The 16231-nt window shown below is 39.9% G+C and overlaps 1 protein-coding gene and 1 long non-coding RNA gene across 2 annotated transcripts in view; one reads left to right on the top strand and one right to left on the bottom strand.

Annotated features, from left to right (window-relative positions):
* Positions 1-16231, top strand: part of LOC135210544 (uncharacterized) — a 67776-nt gene that overhangs the window by 14211 nt on the left and 37334 nt on the right. The window contains exon 2 of the long non-coding RNA XR_010313536.1: positions 4121-4273. This is a non-coding gene — a long non-coding RNA (uncharacterized LOC135210544). The remainder of the gene's footprint in view (positions 1-4120; positions 4274-16231) is intronic.
* On the bottom strand, positions 5208-13654 carry LOC135210240 (uncharacterized). The gene is made up of 4 exons (XM_064243088.1): positions 13350-13654; positions 9947-10177; positions 6939-7121; positions 5208-5953 (listed from the first exon to the last, which is right to left on the bottom strand). The coding sequence occupies exons 1-4, from the start codon at positions 13368-13370 to the stop codon at positions 5423-5425; spliced, it is 966 nt and encodes a 321-aa protein (XP_064099158.1). The 5' UTR covers positions 13371-13654; the 3' UTR covers positions 5208-5422.

Here is a 16231-nt window from a genome sequence, read left to right as displayed (position 1 = left end):
TTAAGGAAACTACTCCTCTGCCTCAAGTTTCTTGGCCTTTTCGAGGAAGATCCCTCAGTAGAAGGAACACAAGACCGGTGGCTAGAAATTCGAAGAAAAGAGGCTTCAGACAAGGGTGGAACACTTAGAGATGGTTCCAACGAGTTGGCGGGGTATTTCTCGGCCGGAATGCTTAAGAAAAGAGCCCAAATTTATTCTTTCCTTGCTTATGAGGTCACGCCCATTCATCGGACCTGCTTTATGCGCCTCTTTCAGCACAAGAGTTGGTGAATGAGGTCTCCTCTGCCTTAGCCCAAAAGGCCACGCAGGACTTAATATCAAGAATCCCCGATAATTGTTTTTACGATAATCGTGAACCTCGCCGAATGCTTGAATTCCTGGAATTTCTAGCATTTGCAAGAAGAACTGGTACTGAAGTAAGAATATCTCTCAGTAGATGACCAACCCTGGAATACAGAAGCGAACATCCAGTTTGGCTTGAACTTTTGTCTTCTGGTTTTCTGTTTTCACTATTGAAGCTTTCCTTAAGGGAAGACCTCCTTCACTCTCTTGACTAGAGAAGGAAGGGTTTAGATTTCCAATCCTTATTCTCATTCCTCGAAGGGAAAAGAATTTAGGATGGAAGTTGTTGTACAGAAACCTACAAATATATGACTTATATTACCCTCGAGACATGATTCTGTTAAGCAGTTGAATTGTCTGGGGGGTAGTCGCATACCGTAGTTAATTCTACGGTTTGTGACCGGGAGACTAATATCCTAATGGAACTGCAACTCGGGACTGTCTGTATCCCAGGAGTTACCAGTTTCGATTTTTAAGATACTTATGGTATGGTCATGACAATACCACCTCAGTTTTTTGTATTTACCGAAATCCGTTTCGTTTAAATATAATTGCTCGAGCATAATAGATCCCTTTTTTTTTTTAACGCTCGATTATTCTAGCCGAACGCATTCCTTCGAGGAATGGATTACCCGGCAACTCAGGATAGCGAGGGAGCAAGAACTAACTGAGTAGGGGACTGCAGAAGACAGCCCAGTACCAGCTGGCTCTCCGAGATGCACGGTCAGGTTATGTCTCTCTCCCCTACAATGATTGACTTTTCTCTGTCCAACAATATCGGACTTAGGTCTCTGATTAACAGGGATTCTCGCATACATGAATGACATCTTCTGCATCCCCTTGGATATTGCGAGAATTTTCAACAGAGATATATATTCTGGATTTAATCATCTTTATGTTTACCGCACGGTAACAGAAGTCTTTACTAGTCTCCCGCTACATCGCATTGCGATAATGCGGAATGTTTTCTTCAGACATCTGAGTTTGTTTTCAAAATATCTCGTATTCGCAGGGGTGCAATTGTTCATTGTTCACCCCGAATTGACAGATATATACTGAAGACATCGCCTGCTCCCCGACCTGCCAGCTCTACTTCCATATGATCAGCCCATGAGAAGTAGTACTTCCCTGTGTTTTTCATTACTGGAAACCGCCCCGCTTTCATTGCAACTACAACCCCTCACCTTACAGCAATGAAATAGCTGTTAGCGTTTTAAGTCCTTTGTAAGCACAGGTTCAGAACCTTGAGAATCCTTCTGTCGATTCGACTGTGAAGACGTAGGTTGCATTCACTTTCCACCTTCGTCTTCAATGGAACATAGTGTTGTTTTCTTCTTAGCTGAGATTCAACTACTATGAGAATATCTTGCCATTAAGGACCTCGGTCTCTAGAAGGCAATTGACTTTCGCCTATTGGGCACATGCCTTAAGAGAATCATCACCTTGTTAAGAGATTCACCACCTAGCCATCCAGCATCAGTGACAAACAAATAGACAATTTGTATGGTCTCTCGGCATAACCCTTTAAAAGGCAAAGATCACGTGACTTGCTCGGATGCTTGGACAACTTGCCTCACTACCGAACGCAGTCAGTAGGCAGCTGTCAGAGTGCCCGAGTCAGTTACGGTCTACGCTGTGGACTTAGTAGGTTGTTCCAGAACAATCATTACTTCATCCTAATAGATTGTCCCAGTACCCATACCATGGACACCCACCATGGAGTGTTGCTGTCCTATGTCCTATCCATTGCCGAGAAGAAGAATCTTCGCTGCAATGGGATAGGAGAATGAGAGACTCTTCGCTGCAGACTTTAAGAGAAGTCGTAACGTTACAACCTTGACCATTAAGCGATACATAAGCATATTCGCAGATGTCTTCAATGACAGGAACTTAACGTGTCTGAATATAAAGATCTCCAAGACCTTCTCAGATCCTTCGACACTACTAAGGAGAGACTACAGTCCCCTCCAGCATGGAATCTGGATGTAGTCCTGAAGTTTCTCATGAGTGATAGGTTCGAGCTTTTACAGGAAACATCATTTAAGGACCTCACCATGAAAACTCTCTTCTTAGTTAGTCTAGCGACAGCGAAAAGAGTCAGTGAAATCCATGCCCTCAGCAAAGCTGTAGGTTTCAGACAGGGCAATGCTATCTGCTCTCTACAGCTGGGATTTCTAGCGAAGAACGAATGCCCTTCTCAGCCCTGGCCCAAATCGTTTGAGATTCCAAACCTGTTGGATCTCACAGGTAAGGAAGTATAGAGAGTTCTTTGTCCGGTAAGGGCCCTGAGGTATTACCTGGAAAGAACAAAGCAATTACGTGGCAATTCAGAGGGGCTTTGGTGTTCTGTCAGAAAGCCCTCTCTGCAAATGTCAAAGAATGCGCTATCCTTTTTTTATAAGGCATTTAATCAAGGAAGCACATTCAGCATGTAATGAAGCGGATCTCAGACTACTGAAAAGTGAAGACTCATGAGGTTAGGGCCGTAGCAACCTCTGTAGCTTTTAAACAGAATAGATCCCTTCAAAATATCATGGACGCAACCTTTTGGAGAAGCAAATCGGTGTTTGCGTCGCACTATCTGGGGCAAGTGCAAACTGTATGAAGACTGCTACGCGCTGGGACCGTTCATAGCAGCTCATCCAGTAGTGGGACAAGGGACTACCCCTGAAATCCCATAACCCAATACCCTTTTTCTTACCTTGGAACTATTGAATTTTATGGTTGTTTGTGGGGACTGGATGCAGTCTCCCACAATCATTGATCTTTGTTCCTTGGTAGCGCCCGGAACAAGGGTATTGGATGAGGTCCTGTCACATAGAGGTTATGCACCGGTTTGACAGCTCCTTGAGGTCTTCAGCCCCCTGGGTGGATCGCTGGATCTCTTAAGGAAAGCAGACATAATGAGGCAGGAGATCATTAAAGTCAGCTTCCTTAAACAGGTATGAACCCGTAAGTTTGTTTATTAACTCTTATGTCAATTCCAACGATGTTGGCTGTCTCTGGCCCTCCACCAAAGGTGTCAATCAGCTATACTATATATAACTACCGGTAAGTTAGATGTTTAAAAATGATATTTTCATAATAAAATAAATTTTTGAACATACTTACCTGGTAGTTATATATAATTTAATTCCCACCCTCCTCCTCTCTAGAGACTAGGGGCATGGAAGATCTGAGGAATAGTTGGAACGGTTCTACGTACCTGGGTAGAGGGCGCACAGGTGGTGCACCTGACTACCCAATCGGCGATTGCCGCGAGTTTTGAAATTCTGCCGTGACGTCAGGGGACGTTAGCTATATATATAACTACCAGGTAAGTATGTACAAAACTTTATTGTAGTTTAACAATATCATGTTTATCGTCTGAAAATGGTAAATGGTAACAGGAAAGTTATTTTAAGTTGCTCTGGACATATCTAAATGGTATTTAAAAATTACTGATGTTATTTTACATGACACTAGTAAGATGTTATGAAGAGAGAAATTCATGACCAGTGTTGGTGTGATTGTTAAAGATAGTTTAGTTCTTCACTGCAGAATAGTAGGTGTTTGTTTTAGTTTTAAGTTACCCTTGTGCTGTCATGGGCTATTGCTCCAAAGCAGCCTATAACAGCATTATAGCAATCTGCTATAATGTAGAGTTCATTGACTCATAGATATATAATTTATAGAGCTGAATGGTACAATTTCCTTGTTATCTATTTGCCTGTGATTTTTTGTAACCAACTTTTACTTCCAAATGAGTGATTAATGTAGATTACCTTTTTGTTTACAGAGATGGCTTCTCTTCAGGACACACACTGATTCGTTTCCAGTCGTTTCAGTGCTTCCATAAAGACAATTCGATATAGCTCATTGTCTTTCGATAAATCAGTCTAGTCCTAAGTCACTACCTTCACGATGAGACAGAAGTCAGCTGCTGAAACTGGTAAGTATGTTTCTCTTTATTTATGTGGTTTGGCAATGTTAGAAAAAACTCATTAATCCACTGAAAACTAAAGGGTCGACACGAATGGTAAAATATTTGCAATATTCAGTAGGATTGCATGCATCAGTTTTGCTATAATCACTGGCTTTATAAAGGTTCTTTTATAAACAAGTATGACCATTGAGATAGGAATAGATTGGCTTTGTAATTATTTAGGCTGACTGTAATATACCGCTTCTAATTAGAGAGTTTATAAAGGTTGCATATATCGTTCTTGTATAAACAAGTACATATGAAACTTGAGATAGGGATGGGTTAAAGTTTATGGAGTACTGAAGTCCATTTAAAATGTGGCTTTGTGAATATTCCAGGTGTCTGTGATACTTGCAATCAGAGAGTTGATAAATGACAAGCCTTTTGATATATATTAACAGTTGTTGAAATACAGATAAATGACTCCTCTTACTCAAAATTACTTTTACATTCCAAGAGAAGATAGGTCCGGGGAACAAATTCCTGAAATGTATGCTAGTACATATTGCACCAGCCCCATTTTAAAAAATTTTTTATGCCATGGCTCTATGTCAGGTTAGCTTAGGTTAGATTAGATCAGATTATATTAGATTGGTACCTCTTTAGTAATTTGGGTGGGGGAAACATAATGAGATTATTTTCAAGAAAATTCTATGGTATGTTTAAGATATGGCATCCCGGTTTGTAAACAACTTATACTTGCCAAATTCGAAATGTGTTCCGAATTCCAATGTGAAAATCAATGATAAAAATAGTACCCATTTGCATGAGAACATTTGTGTAACACTGCCACATTCAAATAGACATTTTCTTGTTACAGTGAAAATAAATTTACCAGAGTCCTTATAAGACAAGGGTGTGTGCTTTGAACAAACCCATCTAAAAATAATTGAAACAAATATAGCACTCATATCTTTATTCTGAAACACAGCCATTAATTAACATAATATAAATCTAAAAATATAAGAAGGTAAACAAACACATGGAATGAAGCTAAAAATGTCAATTAGGAATTCTTTTGTCAGGCACAACTGGTTCGTATACAAGACATTGATATCCATACGAGACTCATTATGTTGTTGTAGGCCTATCAACATTTCATTTGGTAGGAGAAAGTCACATGGCAAATAAGAGGCCACAATTCGATATCCTGACATTCTGAATGTCTGGATAGCGCAGGATGACTTCTTTTAGTATTTCGAGTCCATCCTCCACTATACCAAAGCAATCATTGAATCCCTTATCCTTGGGGACATCGCCATCTTTGGTGACAATCCAAAACAGTGAGGCACACTTGAAAGTCATGTCTCCCCTGACCTGGCCTGCCTTCCACAGTCTCTCCTTGTAGATGTCCCTCCTACCCTCCCTCTTCCAGTTCACCCCCGACAACACGGCCTGACACGATTTGCCTTCAGGCAAATTGTACTCTCCAAATCTGACGTTTTCACCTGCCGTGCCCTTCTGGCGCACTTCCAAGATGTGAGAGTTGAAGTAAGAGGGTCCCATATCAGCCGAGAACATGTGCATAAAATTCAGCGGTTTGTTGCCGTCGTCCAAGATTTTGAATGAGATCCTCCCTATGTAGGTGTTTCCATAGGCCAGTTCCAGGAATGACCTCCGGGAAGACACTTTAATCAAGGAGTCGAGCTGCAAAGTGGATAGGAGTTAGGTATTTGTTGCAAAGTCATATTAATTCTTTACTTGCATTTATATGTACCATTTACACGTATTGTCATTAAATAACAGTTACGTTATTTGATGCTGATTCCATATATCTCAGAATTAAAAAATACTCATAGTAGCACGAGTCTTGAAATGGAGAAACAAATCCACATTTATGTATGAGTAAAAATATAGGTATTTAAAAATAAATCTCTACAAAGAGCTTTTGGTAATCTGTTCAATTCCCCTGAAAAGGGGCATCAAACAGATTCCCAAAAGCTCTTTGTAGAGAATTTTTTTTATATATATAAATTTGTACCCGAACATAACTGAATTTGTTTCCCACATCCCAGAATATTAGAAGTTTCTATTACTAACAAAGACCTTTATAATACAGCGGCCTTCTTTCTTGGAAACTAAGTATTTCTAACAATCAAGCCCCTTTCCAAGAGACTCTCTCCTCTTTAATTTACTCCAAGAAGCACATCCTATCTGTCATGATATCTTCTCTTCCTCTGGTATTTCATGCTCTGAAAACTAAGCAAGGCACAAATTCAAACTCCAAAAACTCTTTCTCTCTCATTCTTTTCCAATCATGGCCCGTTCCATACACTCTCACTGTCAGTTTTTTTTTTTTTGTCTTGCCACATAGTATTGTCTTACCCAAATAACTCAAAACTAAAAGATTTGTCTTTCCTTTTCCTGCACACAGTGCTCTTTCTTTGGCATTTGTCTCTCTCAGGGCCAAGGACAAATCACACCTTACCCTCTTTACCATAGCCATTAACATTCAAAACCCAGTACATACCTTATCTTTACTCCATAAGACCTTGATATCAAAGCTGAACACTTCTGCAAATGACGAACTTTTCAGGATGTTCAATTCAAACAGTCAACTTGGACAAAGATGTTCAAAGGATTATGACATAAAAAATTATCCCTACTCATTTCCTCATTGCAATAAACATACCTTCAAGATACAGCTTTTTTGTGGGAGTTCTCCCTCCTGAAGAAAATCCACACAGATCTGCTGTTTGACATCACAAATTCTGACAGGAGCAAACTTCTGTTTTCCCCTGAATGTCTTCACAACATATATCTCTCTTTTGGTGTCACTTTTCAAGAACTGATGTTGTCTTTGGATGTCATTCTCCTGTAAAAAAAAAAAAAAGGGTGTGAGTGAAAATCTCATAGCAAATTTATTTTTTTCCAAAATGAATTAGCTGAAATGGTGAGAATCTTTGAATAGATCTCACCCTTTTCAGATTAATTTTTTTTTTTTAATACAAACACATTATTGAACAATTATCCTGTGTGTTAGCACAATCTCCAGACACTCTACAAAAGAAAAGTCTACCTTTTGACCTGTCTGAATATGTACCAGTTGAACAAAAATGAGAGGAAGGGTAAAAATCAATATTGATTCTTAAAAATATATTTGTGTCGACACACCCCCTACTTGAAGATAGCTTGAATAGCCATTTAGCAAATAGATTTTGAGGATGATATAGGGTCATGAAATAGAATGGGACTTTTTTTTTTAACAATCCAAGAATGTGGTTGTACAATTTTGGGCCAATCAAAAATGAAACAAAGGTTGAGACAGATCCAACAAAGCATTTGGATGAGGAAATGGAATCACACTCACACAACCCAACCTTTCAGGGATATATACAATCTAATCTGTGGCCACAACAGGCTCACCAATATAAATCCAGTGACTTTTAGGACATTTTAAGTAAAACCATACACATTAATGTGTCCCTGATCCATGACCCTTATTTTTCATCTGGGGTGCAAGAGACTCAGACATGCAAGTATATATGCCTTTATAATTACATCTATAAAACAGAATGAAATATTGATTTTAGTGATTTTACATAAGACAGCTGTAGTGCATAAACACATTCAAGACTTGCCAGACTTTCCTTTTCTAAAAAATTCCATCCACCACATGAAGTGGCATGGAAGGGATTCAGCTTGGAGGGGATTTGGGATAAAATGAAGTTATCGACCTCTTGTCTACAAAGTCTTGGACACAGAAGAAACCAGTGCTCTGCTAGTTATTTGAGTTCATCACTTGGCTTGACACGGTAGAAACTTCCACTTGCTTGATACGCTGAAGTGACTGCTAGTAAAAATAGAACATTCTTACACATTGTAAATGGCAGATTCCAGTGAATACTTTCCCAGATTCTCCAGTCCATTTCCCCCCTGTATTCAAGCCTTGCTCTTTCTCTTCCTCATCCTTGAACACCACCATCACCTCCTCCAAGAACCTCTGCAGGTATATCTGTTTTATTTCAACAATAAGCCTTGGTCCATCAGTTGAACAAGTGCAGTTGTATTAGAAGGCAAAAGCATGACCCTAATATGACTTAAATCAATAACCAACTGGTTGTGGTAGGATGCAGGCACAGTATTGATGAGGAGTACAAAGCCTTCATCCAATGTTTAGTCGTTCCCCGGTCCTGTGTCTGATGACAAACAACTTCCTTACAGAGGTTTAACCAAACCTTTTGCCGAATGTTACCAAACCACTGGAAGACTATCCATCAACCCATGCAAGGCATGTTCCTAGTTGCTTTTCATGTCCAACTACAACTGGTTTGCAACAATGGCTATCAGAAGCATTGCACATGATAAAAAGACACATGATGTTTAGAAAGCTGTCTACTAAGTAAATTCTTTTCATTCTCATCAGCCATAGTGTTAATGGGCAATGAGCAGTAGAGTAGAAGTTTTGTCAACATCACAGATTTGACATGAAACAAAGAGTTCCTTTTCATCAAGGCTTTCAATGTCTTCCAAAATTCATCTATTCCCTCTACAGAAACATCCAAGGTTTGCCATGATCTAAAATAGTCAACTCTCAGATGCCTTAACGTCCACAACCCCATGCAGACCTACAAACTTTGTTGCTGCAGACTTCAATGCTACATGGTGCACATGCATGCCAGCTGCCCTTTACAGATGAAACCAAATCAAGGTCAATTGTTCAATTTCCTTGTGGCAGGGGTAAGCCGTCACCTTGAAGGCCACACTCCTGGACACCTTCCCAAAGTATGTTGTATACCTCTCCAGCTTACTCTTAGCAACTTTGATGACCTGCAGGGTATTCCTCGCAATACCGTACTCCTCCTTCATGCATGTCATCAACCAGCATTCCCTGGTAAGCACTGCCATTGCTCTCGTAGGAGATGGTGGAGCTATACAAAGCATATACAGAACCATGCCAGCATAATAACAGCACCCGTTCAGAACGCAAAAAGGAAGAAATGACACGCAACTGAAAACGGGAGCCAAGCACACTTTCCTACAAATTGCACAGGTACTCGTTGAATGAGGCCAATGAGAGATAGGAAACTTTTATGTGTTATCATAAAGCATATCTCTATCAACCAATCAAAAGCAATTCTACCATACATTACTGTACTGATGACACAACTTTCTCAGCCAATGAAGAGCAATATGCAGTGATGAATGATGACATTTCCAATGACATAGTGCTTTAAAGCCAATAACAGCCATTAAATCTCTCAAGAAAACAAAGGCCCCAGTCCACCCTCCTACCATCCCCACAATAACGCTTGCTCAGGATGCTTATAACTGTAGGCAGTGCTACCAACGTTTCTTTCTGCCTACACAGGGATGCCAACCACCTGAGCACAGTTTTAACATTTAACATTAATTGTATTTATTTCTTACATATACTGTGGTGCTCGGGACACTCTGGCACATGTCGAGCTCCAGATAGGGTCAAATTGGACATTTGAGGGAAACCGTATCATACTCAATCCATCCCAAACTTCAACATACCAAAACTATCTGGTATTTACATGTATGCCTTATAAATACTACATACAGTAGTACATATTTAATTTGAACACCACTAATCTACATAGAACACCAGACAAACAATTTTTTCAAGCCTGGAATGGATTTCTTTGTCTGTCTCACCTAAGCCTTTGATCTTACCTGTGTGGATGAAAGTTGTTCTGCGACATCAAGGAGGTTTCTGTTAATAGTTACTTCTGCTGCTGACTTGGCTAAGAAGGGCTCCTTGCACACTGGGCAACATTTCTTCTGGTTGGAGATGACATGATCGATGCAGCGGCTGCAAAACGTGTGTGAGCACGGGAGAATCCTAGGACAGTAATATTTACTGAAAGGATTACAGCAAGTGCCACACTCTAGTGGTTTGAACCCCTGAAAAATACACAAAAGTAAGCAATCTCTAAGGACAAGATCTTCACTACTGCTAAAAAAAAAAAAAAAAAAAAAAAAAAAAAAAAAAATGAAAAAGACCAATGGAGCTATCCATGCTGTCAAGTACTTGAGGGTCTAACACATTGGATATGAACTGGATGATCTGAATCTAGTTGTATTCTCAAATAAGCACATGGGAGTCAGTGGTAAAAGCAAAACTCAAATTCAGCTTATTTATTTATTTAGTGATTCATGGTACTTACTACTGATACATTTAACTGCCCTTCCAATGAAGGAATGGCTGATGTCTGATTATTAAAGAGATCCATAAAGTAATTTCATTTCCATTTTGATCTCTTAATAGAAATGTTATGGTGTCCAAATTTTTTATCAATTAAGTATTTACATTTTGCACAGTGCTCAACATCCACTGCCACATTAATATTTTAACTCCTGAGTTATAGAATGACCCCCCTATAAGAAAATGCACATAAATTAGCATAAATTTCCATACATATTCCTATACAGAGGGCTAATCAGTCCTCCACTGAAGCAACTGACATACACATCATGTCGTCCAGCTCTGTCTTGCAAGCACTAATAGTACCAATTTCTGGGATAGAAAGGTCCTCCTTTTCCAGTGTCTCAAGAAGAAATGAAAACTTATTGTAAATGAAAGAATGGCAGATAAAGTGGAAACAGAATAATGACAGGTGAAGAGGAAAACTTAGAGAAGGTGAGACAGGATGATCTCACCCTTTCTAAGTATTCCTCTTCACCTGTCATTCCTCCATTTCCTATTTTACCTGCCATTCTTTCATTTATAATAAGTTTTCATTGCTTCTTGTACATACCTGCACATTTCTTGCCCTTTTAATTATCTCTATGGCACATATAGTATATTTAGTGGTGTCATTTCAGATTTTCCTTTTTTTGGGGGGCGGGTGGGGGAAGTGGTAGAAGTTTAGAACTTAAGGTATGGGTGGGGTGGTGAATGAAGTAAGCCCTATCAGCTGGGGTTTGAGGGGAGGGGGGGGGGGGACCCATAAGCTCTGAAGAGAAATTCTTGGAAATTTGTGTGCATTTTGAAGCCAAATAAGATTTACCTTGAAGTGAATTTTACTGTTGTTGTAATTATTATTTCAAAAGCTAGGGAGGCAAAACAAGTCTTGTGGGTGGGGGTGGGGGGGGGGGGGGATCAGTGTCTTGAAGGGCAAGTGTCCCCTCTTCCAGCCTCCCCCAAATGATGCCCCTGAAAAAGTTACCTCAGGGCATGACATTCCAGGAGAGGTTAGGATGTCTCACATGTACCCCTGTTTCCCTACAGTGCATCTGCTCTGACTCCTCCTTCAACATCCTAGCAAACTATTTCTTGCCATTTTCTTTTCTAACTGCACACTAACGAGCCCTCCTATTAGAAACTCTATGTTTCCTACCCCCAATTTTGTCTCTTTCTCTGTCTAAAACTATAACATTTATTTAAAATGTCTGGCACAACTAGCCTTTCATTTACTCCAAACTTCAAACCTTGTCAAGCACAAAGCTCTCTCTCTCACACATGAACTACTCTAGACTTTTCTTTTTGCAAGAACCCCCCCCCCCCCTCTCTCTCTCTCTCTCACATGAACTACTCTAGACTTTTCTTGCAAGAACTTTGTAAGTCTTGGTAGTTTTCTGTTTGTTCTTATTCCAAAACAGTATTGTATCATTTGCACACAATAATCCTTTCATAACTCATTTCCTTGTCCCACAGTTAGGCTACTCTCCTTTCTCTGACTTTTAATAGCTCATGTTGAAAAATATCTAACAGTCATGGAGACTTAACAGGTCCTGGTTTCAAACAAACAATGACACCAAACCAGTCACTCTCTCATCTACACATCCTAATAGAAGTTCACTCTTGACGTGGTTCGGAAGTCACTTAAAGCCGTTGGTCCCGTTGCTGAATCACCACTGGTTCCATGCAACATAAAAGCACCTTACAAAAAAAAAAAAAAAAAAAAAAAAAAATCATAATTAACACATGCTCCACTTTCATTTTTATTTCAAATATGCATGTCATCAATGCCATAAGTTGTTGCTACCCTCCATTCTCAGACCCTGTCCACAGTTTACTTGTTTCCTTTATATATATATATATATATATATATATATATAATATATATATAGATATGATATATATATATATATTTAGTTTTCTCACTACTTTCTTATAAAGCTCACTTCATTGCATTTGCAACCACATTTTTGCACTGTCCTCAACCATTTACGCAATTACATCTGAACTTTGACTACACAGGTAGTATGCTGTAGGGATATTCAGTGTTACTGTGCGTGTTGGGGTGGGGGGCGGGGGGGCGTCTTGGAATGGTCGGGGCATGGCGCCCAAGTTAGGTAGGCCGACGTAATTTGCAAGCCACTATCACTCGAGGAGCCAATAACAGTATTTTACATATCTCATCGAATAATTTTTTTATCAGCGAGTCCGGGCTAGACAATTTAATGTATTATGATTTTATTTTTTTCGTTTTTACTAAAAATCATCATTTATTCGCCATCAAATTTCAGTTCTTTGTTTTTTTTTCGTTTTCTACTAAAAATCATCATTTATTCCCCATCAAATGTCAGTTTTTTTTTTTCGCTCATTTTACGTCTTCAGTGTAAGAAAAGCAGGACATCAGTGTCATAAAGTTTACACATTCTGACCTATAAGGAATACTACTACTGCCCATTCTGACCTGGAGTAAAGGAATACCCAGGCCCCACCTAACTTAGTATATAGTTGAGGAAGGTGTGGTAGAGTGCTCTCAGATTACGCGATATGGCAACTTAAAGGTTAAGGATTTTATGAATAAAAAAATCTGGGAAAAAGTAGCATCGTCTAAAACGTACCTTTTGATTCAACGATAGTGGTACCTATAGTAAATGAACAAAGATGAATTAAATACATAAAGCTGAATTATCTGTATAAGGATAAGATAAGCACGAACTGGCAACTTGTTTTGTTGACACAAGTCGATTCAAACGTCACTCAAGGACGCCGCATACCTGCGGCAGAAATGCGACAATTGTGATGTCGGCCATGACAACATCCACAATGACGTTTATAATGACACTAAATATGATGATGATGACAGGGATAGGGAGAGAAAACGGACAAGAACAGACTCACCATCATCAGGGTGGAAGCCATCTCGTAAGCACCTTTTATGCCTTTGGAAATACTAAAAACTCCGAGATCGAGAACTGTCAATTCTCCTTCGATGACAGATGGCAACACGAAGAAGAACGGACGATAAAATCCACGAACGCGGTTACATTCGGAAACGTCCGGCCTTTAAATGAATAGCAACGCCATAAAGTCAAGGGATTGGTGGTGTTATCTAACGATTACCAAGCATCGACTGAGTATAACCAGAGACTGACCCTGACGGAAACGGAATCTGGATGGTCTGTTGGCCGACAGACGGCGACCAAAGTATCGTACAACATCACCCCGTTGCTAGTTTCGCTTCGAAGGAAATCGATTTAAACAACGATGTCTGATGTAATAATTAGTAAATACTTCTTATAAGCGAACTTGTTCCGTTCTAATGGATATTTCCATCCCACACACCTTCGCCTGGCAGGATAGGTTTCCATTTATCGTACGCGTGGCAACGAAGATCCTTTGTTTTCTCGATACGCGATAAGATTACTTTGCGATCAATGAAAACCTACTAAATTGACATGTGTAGGTGTGTAGTTATACGGCAAAGAAATTCTTGAACTTGAGAGAGAGAGAGAGAGAGAGAGAGAGAGAGAGAGAGAGAGAGAATTCACTGAAATCTATTTCCAGTTCCATCGTCTTATTCTTGTGATAATGACAAGTCTTAATTATTATGTCGCTTTTATGCTGGGGTCACACATTCACGTATCACGACGGCGTATGCCCACGTATGTGGATCTTGGGCATCATCGCGGTGAAATGACCTTGAACAGCTGGTAAACAGGACACGGGCTACCGGACGTAAAGCCAGCGACGTAAATTGCGCCGCAAATGTACGCGCAAAGAAAGCAAGGTCGGACGTCTACCCTGGAACTTACGCCGATCAACTTCACGTCAAGACCACGCCCACCGTTGTAGGGCTGTGCTGTGCCAGGGGTATGAGCACATTACTACAGTTTTTAATTTTTTTAATTTTTATTCTGTTTGAATCCGCGAAAGACATCTACAACACAACTGAATATTACAGTTGAAAATTATATGCACACAAAATCGAGATTTATTATCATTGGGAGAGAGAGAGAGAGAGAGAGACGAGAGAGAGAGAGAGAGAGAGAGAGAGAGAGGCCGAGAGAGATTTACCAAGATATATACTTTCTAATTGTACAACAAAAAACATTTCAGTAGACGCAATTAGAATAATGGTTGTAAATGAGCACATCACTGATTATATATTAACCCCATTTTTGAATTATATTATAGCAATAACCAAGTAACCAGTCGACAAGGAATATACAATACGTAGTTTTAGGAATTATGATTTATGAACGCTTTGGGAGCTCTTATATAAGATTAGCACTAGAATTGTCTTGTTTCGATTTTACCATTCAGACATACACTTAGACTTATAAAACTGTTGACTATGGGCGATTTATATTTAAGCGATATAGAATAACATCTAATAACTTATCAAACATTCTTAAAAATTAAAAAAATAAATAGGAATTCTACCTATTCAAGATAATATTTTTTAGATGTATATAGGAATTCTTCTTAGATATTCACATTATTTGTTACACCATTATTGTAAGACTGCTATTCAGAAGAAATAAATATCTTCAAACACTTCCATAATCTGAGAATACCGTGTTACCGGGAAAGTGTTCGTGTGTGTGTGTGTGTGTGGTGTGAAAGTTATTCTAGCAGATTATACTATACGTTTGCTGTCTACAAGTGAAGTCTTTTGTTATTTTTGGCCTAAGCAGTAAAGGTTATTTCAAAAAGGAGGGCTACTAGACATCCTAACAATTGTCTTCGTCAGAAATTTCCCCAGCATTTTTATATTCGTTATCCATTTCCCACTCGCCTTTATTGAAACCTTGTCTCCATATTCTGAATCGTGATCAGCCACCTGAGAGACAGAGAAACAGCCCCTGGGCTATGAAGCCATTAGTCCTGCTCCCACACAAATGGTTCGCACTGCATGGGTCCATATAAGTACTCGTCCAACCCGGGATTATTCATAGCCTAAAGGAAACCTTACCAATAACACCAGGCCCCAACTCCTCTACTGTTCCTGCGTTGCTAATCATAAATTAATTTCTAACTGGAGCAGGTGTGACAGACCGACGTATAGGCGGTAGATGCCGGAATCCTGTTGACGAAAATGACCCGGTTGTTGATTTCTGGTTGAGATTTGTGTACCGGAACGCTGGAAATACTACCTTGGGAATAGAGCCTGGATTACCCTGTATCCCTCTGACAGATTCCAATTCATTGTTTGATTGATGATAGCGGTCAAAAGTCAGGAGAAAGTGGAAATCGTATTAGGAGCCAGTGCTAAAGGATTATTCCAAAATCCGCCATTGTCAATGAAAGAAATAACTGAGACCGTCAGGTCTTGGGATAATCCTGTGGCCATATTTTCAAGTTGATTTTCCAACAGATGACCCGAGGGCGCCGACCTGACCTTTTATACCACGCTACAGCGTTGCCATGTCGTACAGGGTTGTAAATGTGTGAATCGGTTTCGCCGTAGGCTGCAGCGCAATTAGGAGGCCCACGTGCTTCGCGGCGGAAAGAAAACAACGACGGCGAACAATGCAGGTGACCCTAGCGCGTACCCCGCAGCAGTCACCGTGGGTCCCACGTGCAATGCCTGGAGCTACGTCAGGAGACATTTGGCGTGACCACCCACGACTTGTTTTGAACATTTCAAAACTGGAGTGGGCTACGGCGCCCTAGTGGGCGGAGCTTAGCACCCGGACGACACGTCCGCCGTACGTTTACGAATTTACGTGTGTTTTACGTTACATTTACGGTTTACTGACGTGAGCTGTTGCCAACTA

The sequence above is a fragment of the Macrobrachium nipponense genome, chromosome 39, assembly GCF_015104395.2.
Source record: "Macrobrachium nipponense isolate FS-2020 chromosome 39, ASM1510439v2, whole genome shotgun sequence".
Classification (NCBI taxonomy): Eukaryota; Metazoa; Arthropoda; class Malacostraca; order Decapoda; family Palaemonidae; genus Macrobrachium; species Macrobrachium nipponense.
This window is presented reverse-complemented; position numbering and strand designations above follow the sequence as displayed.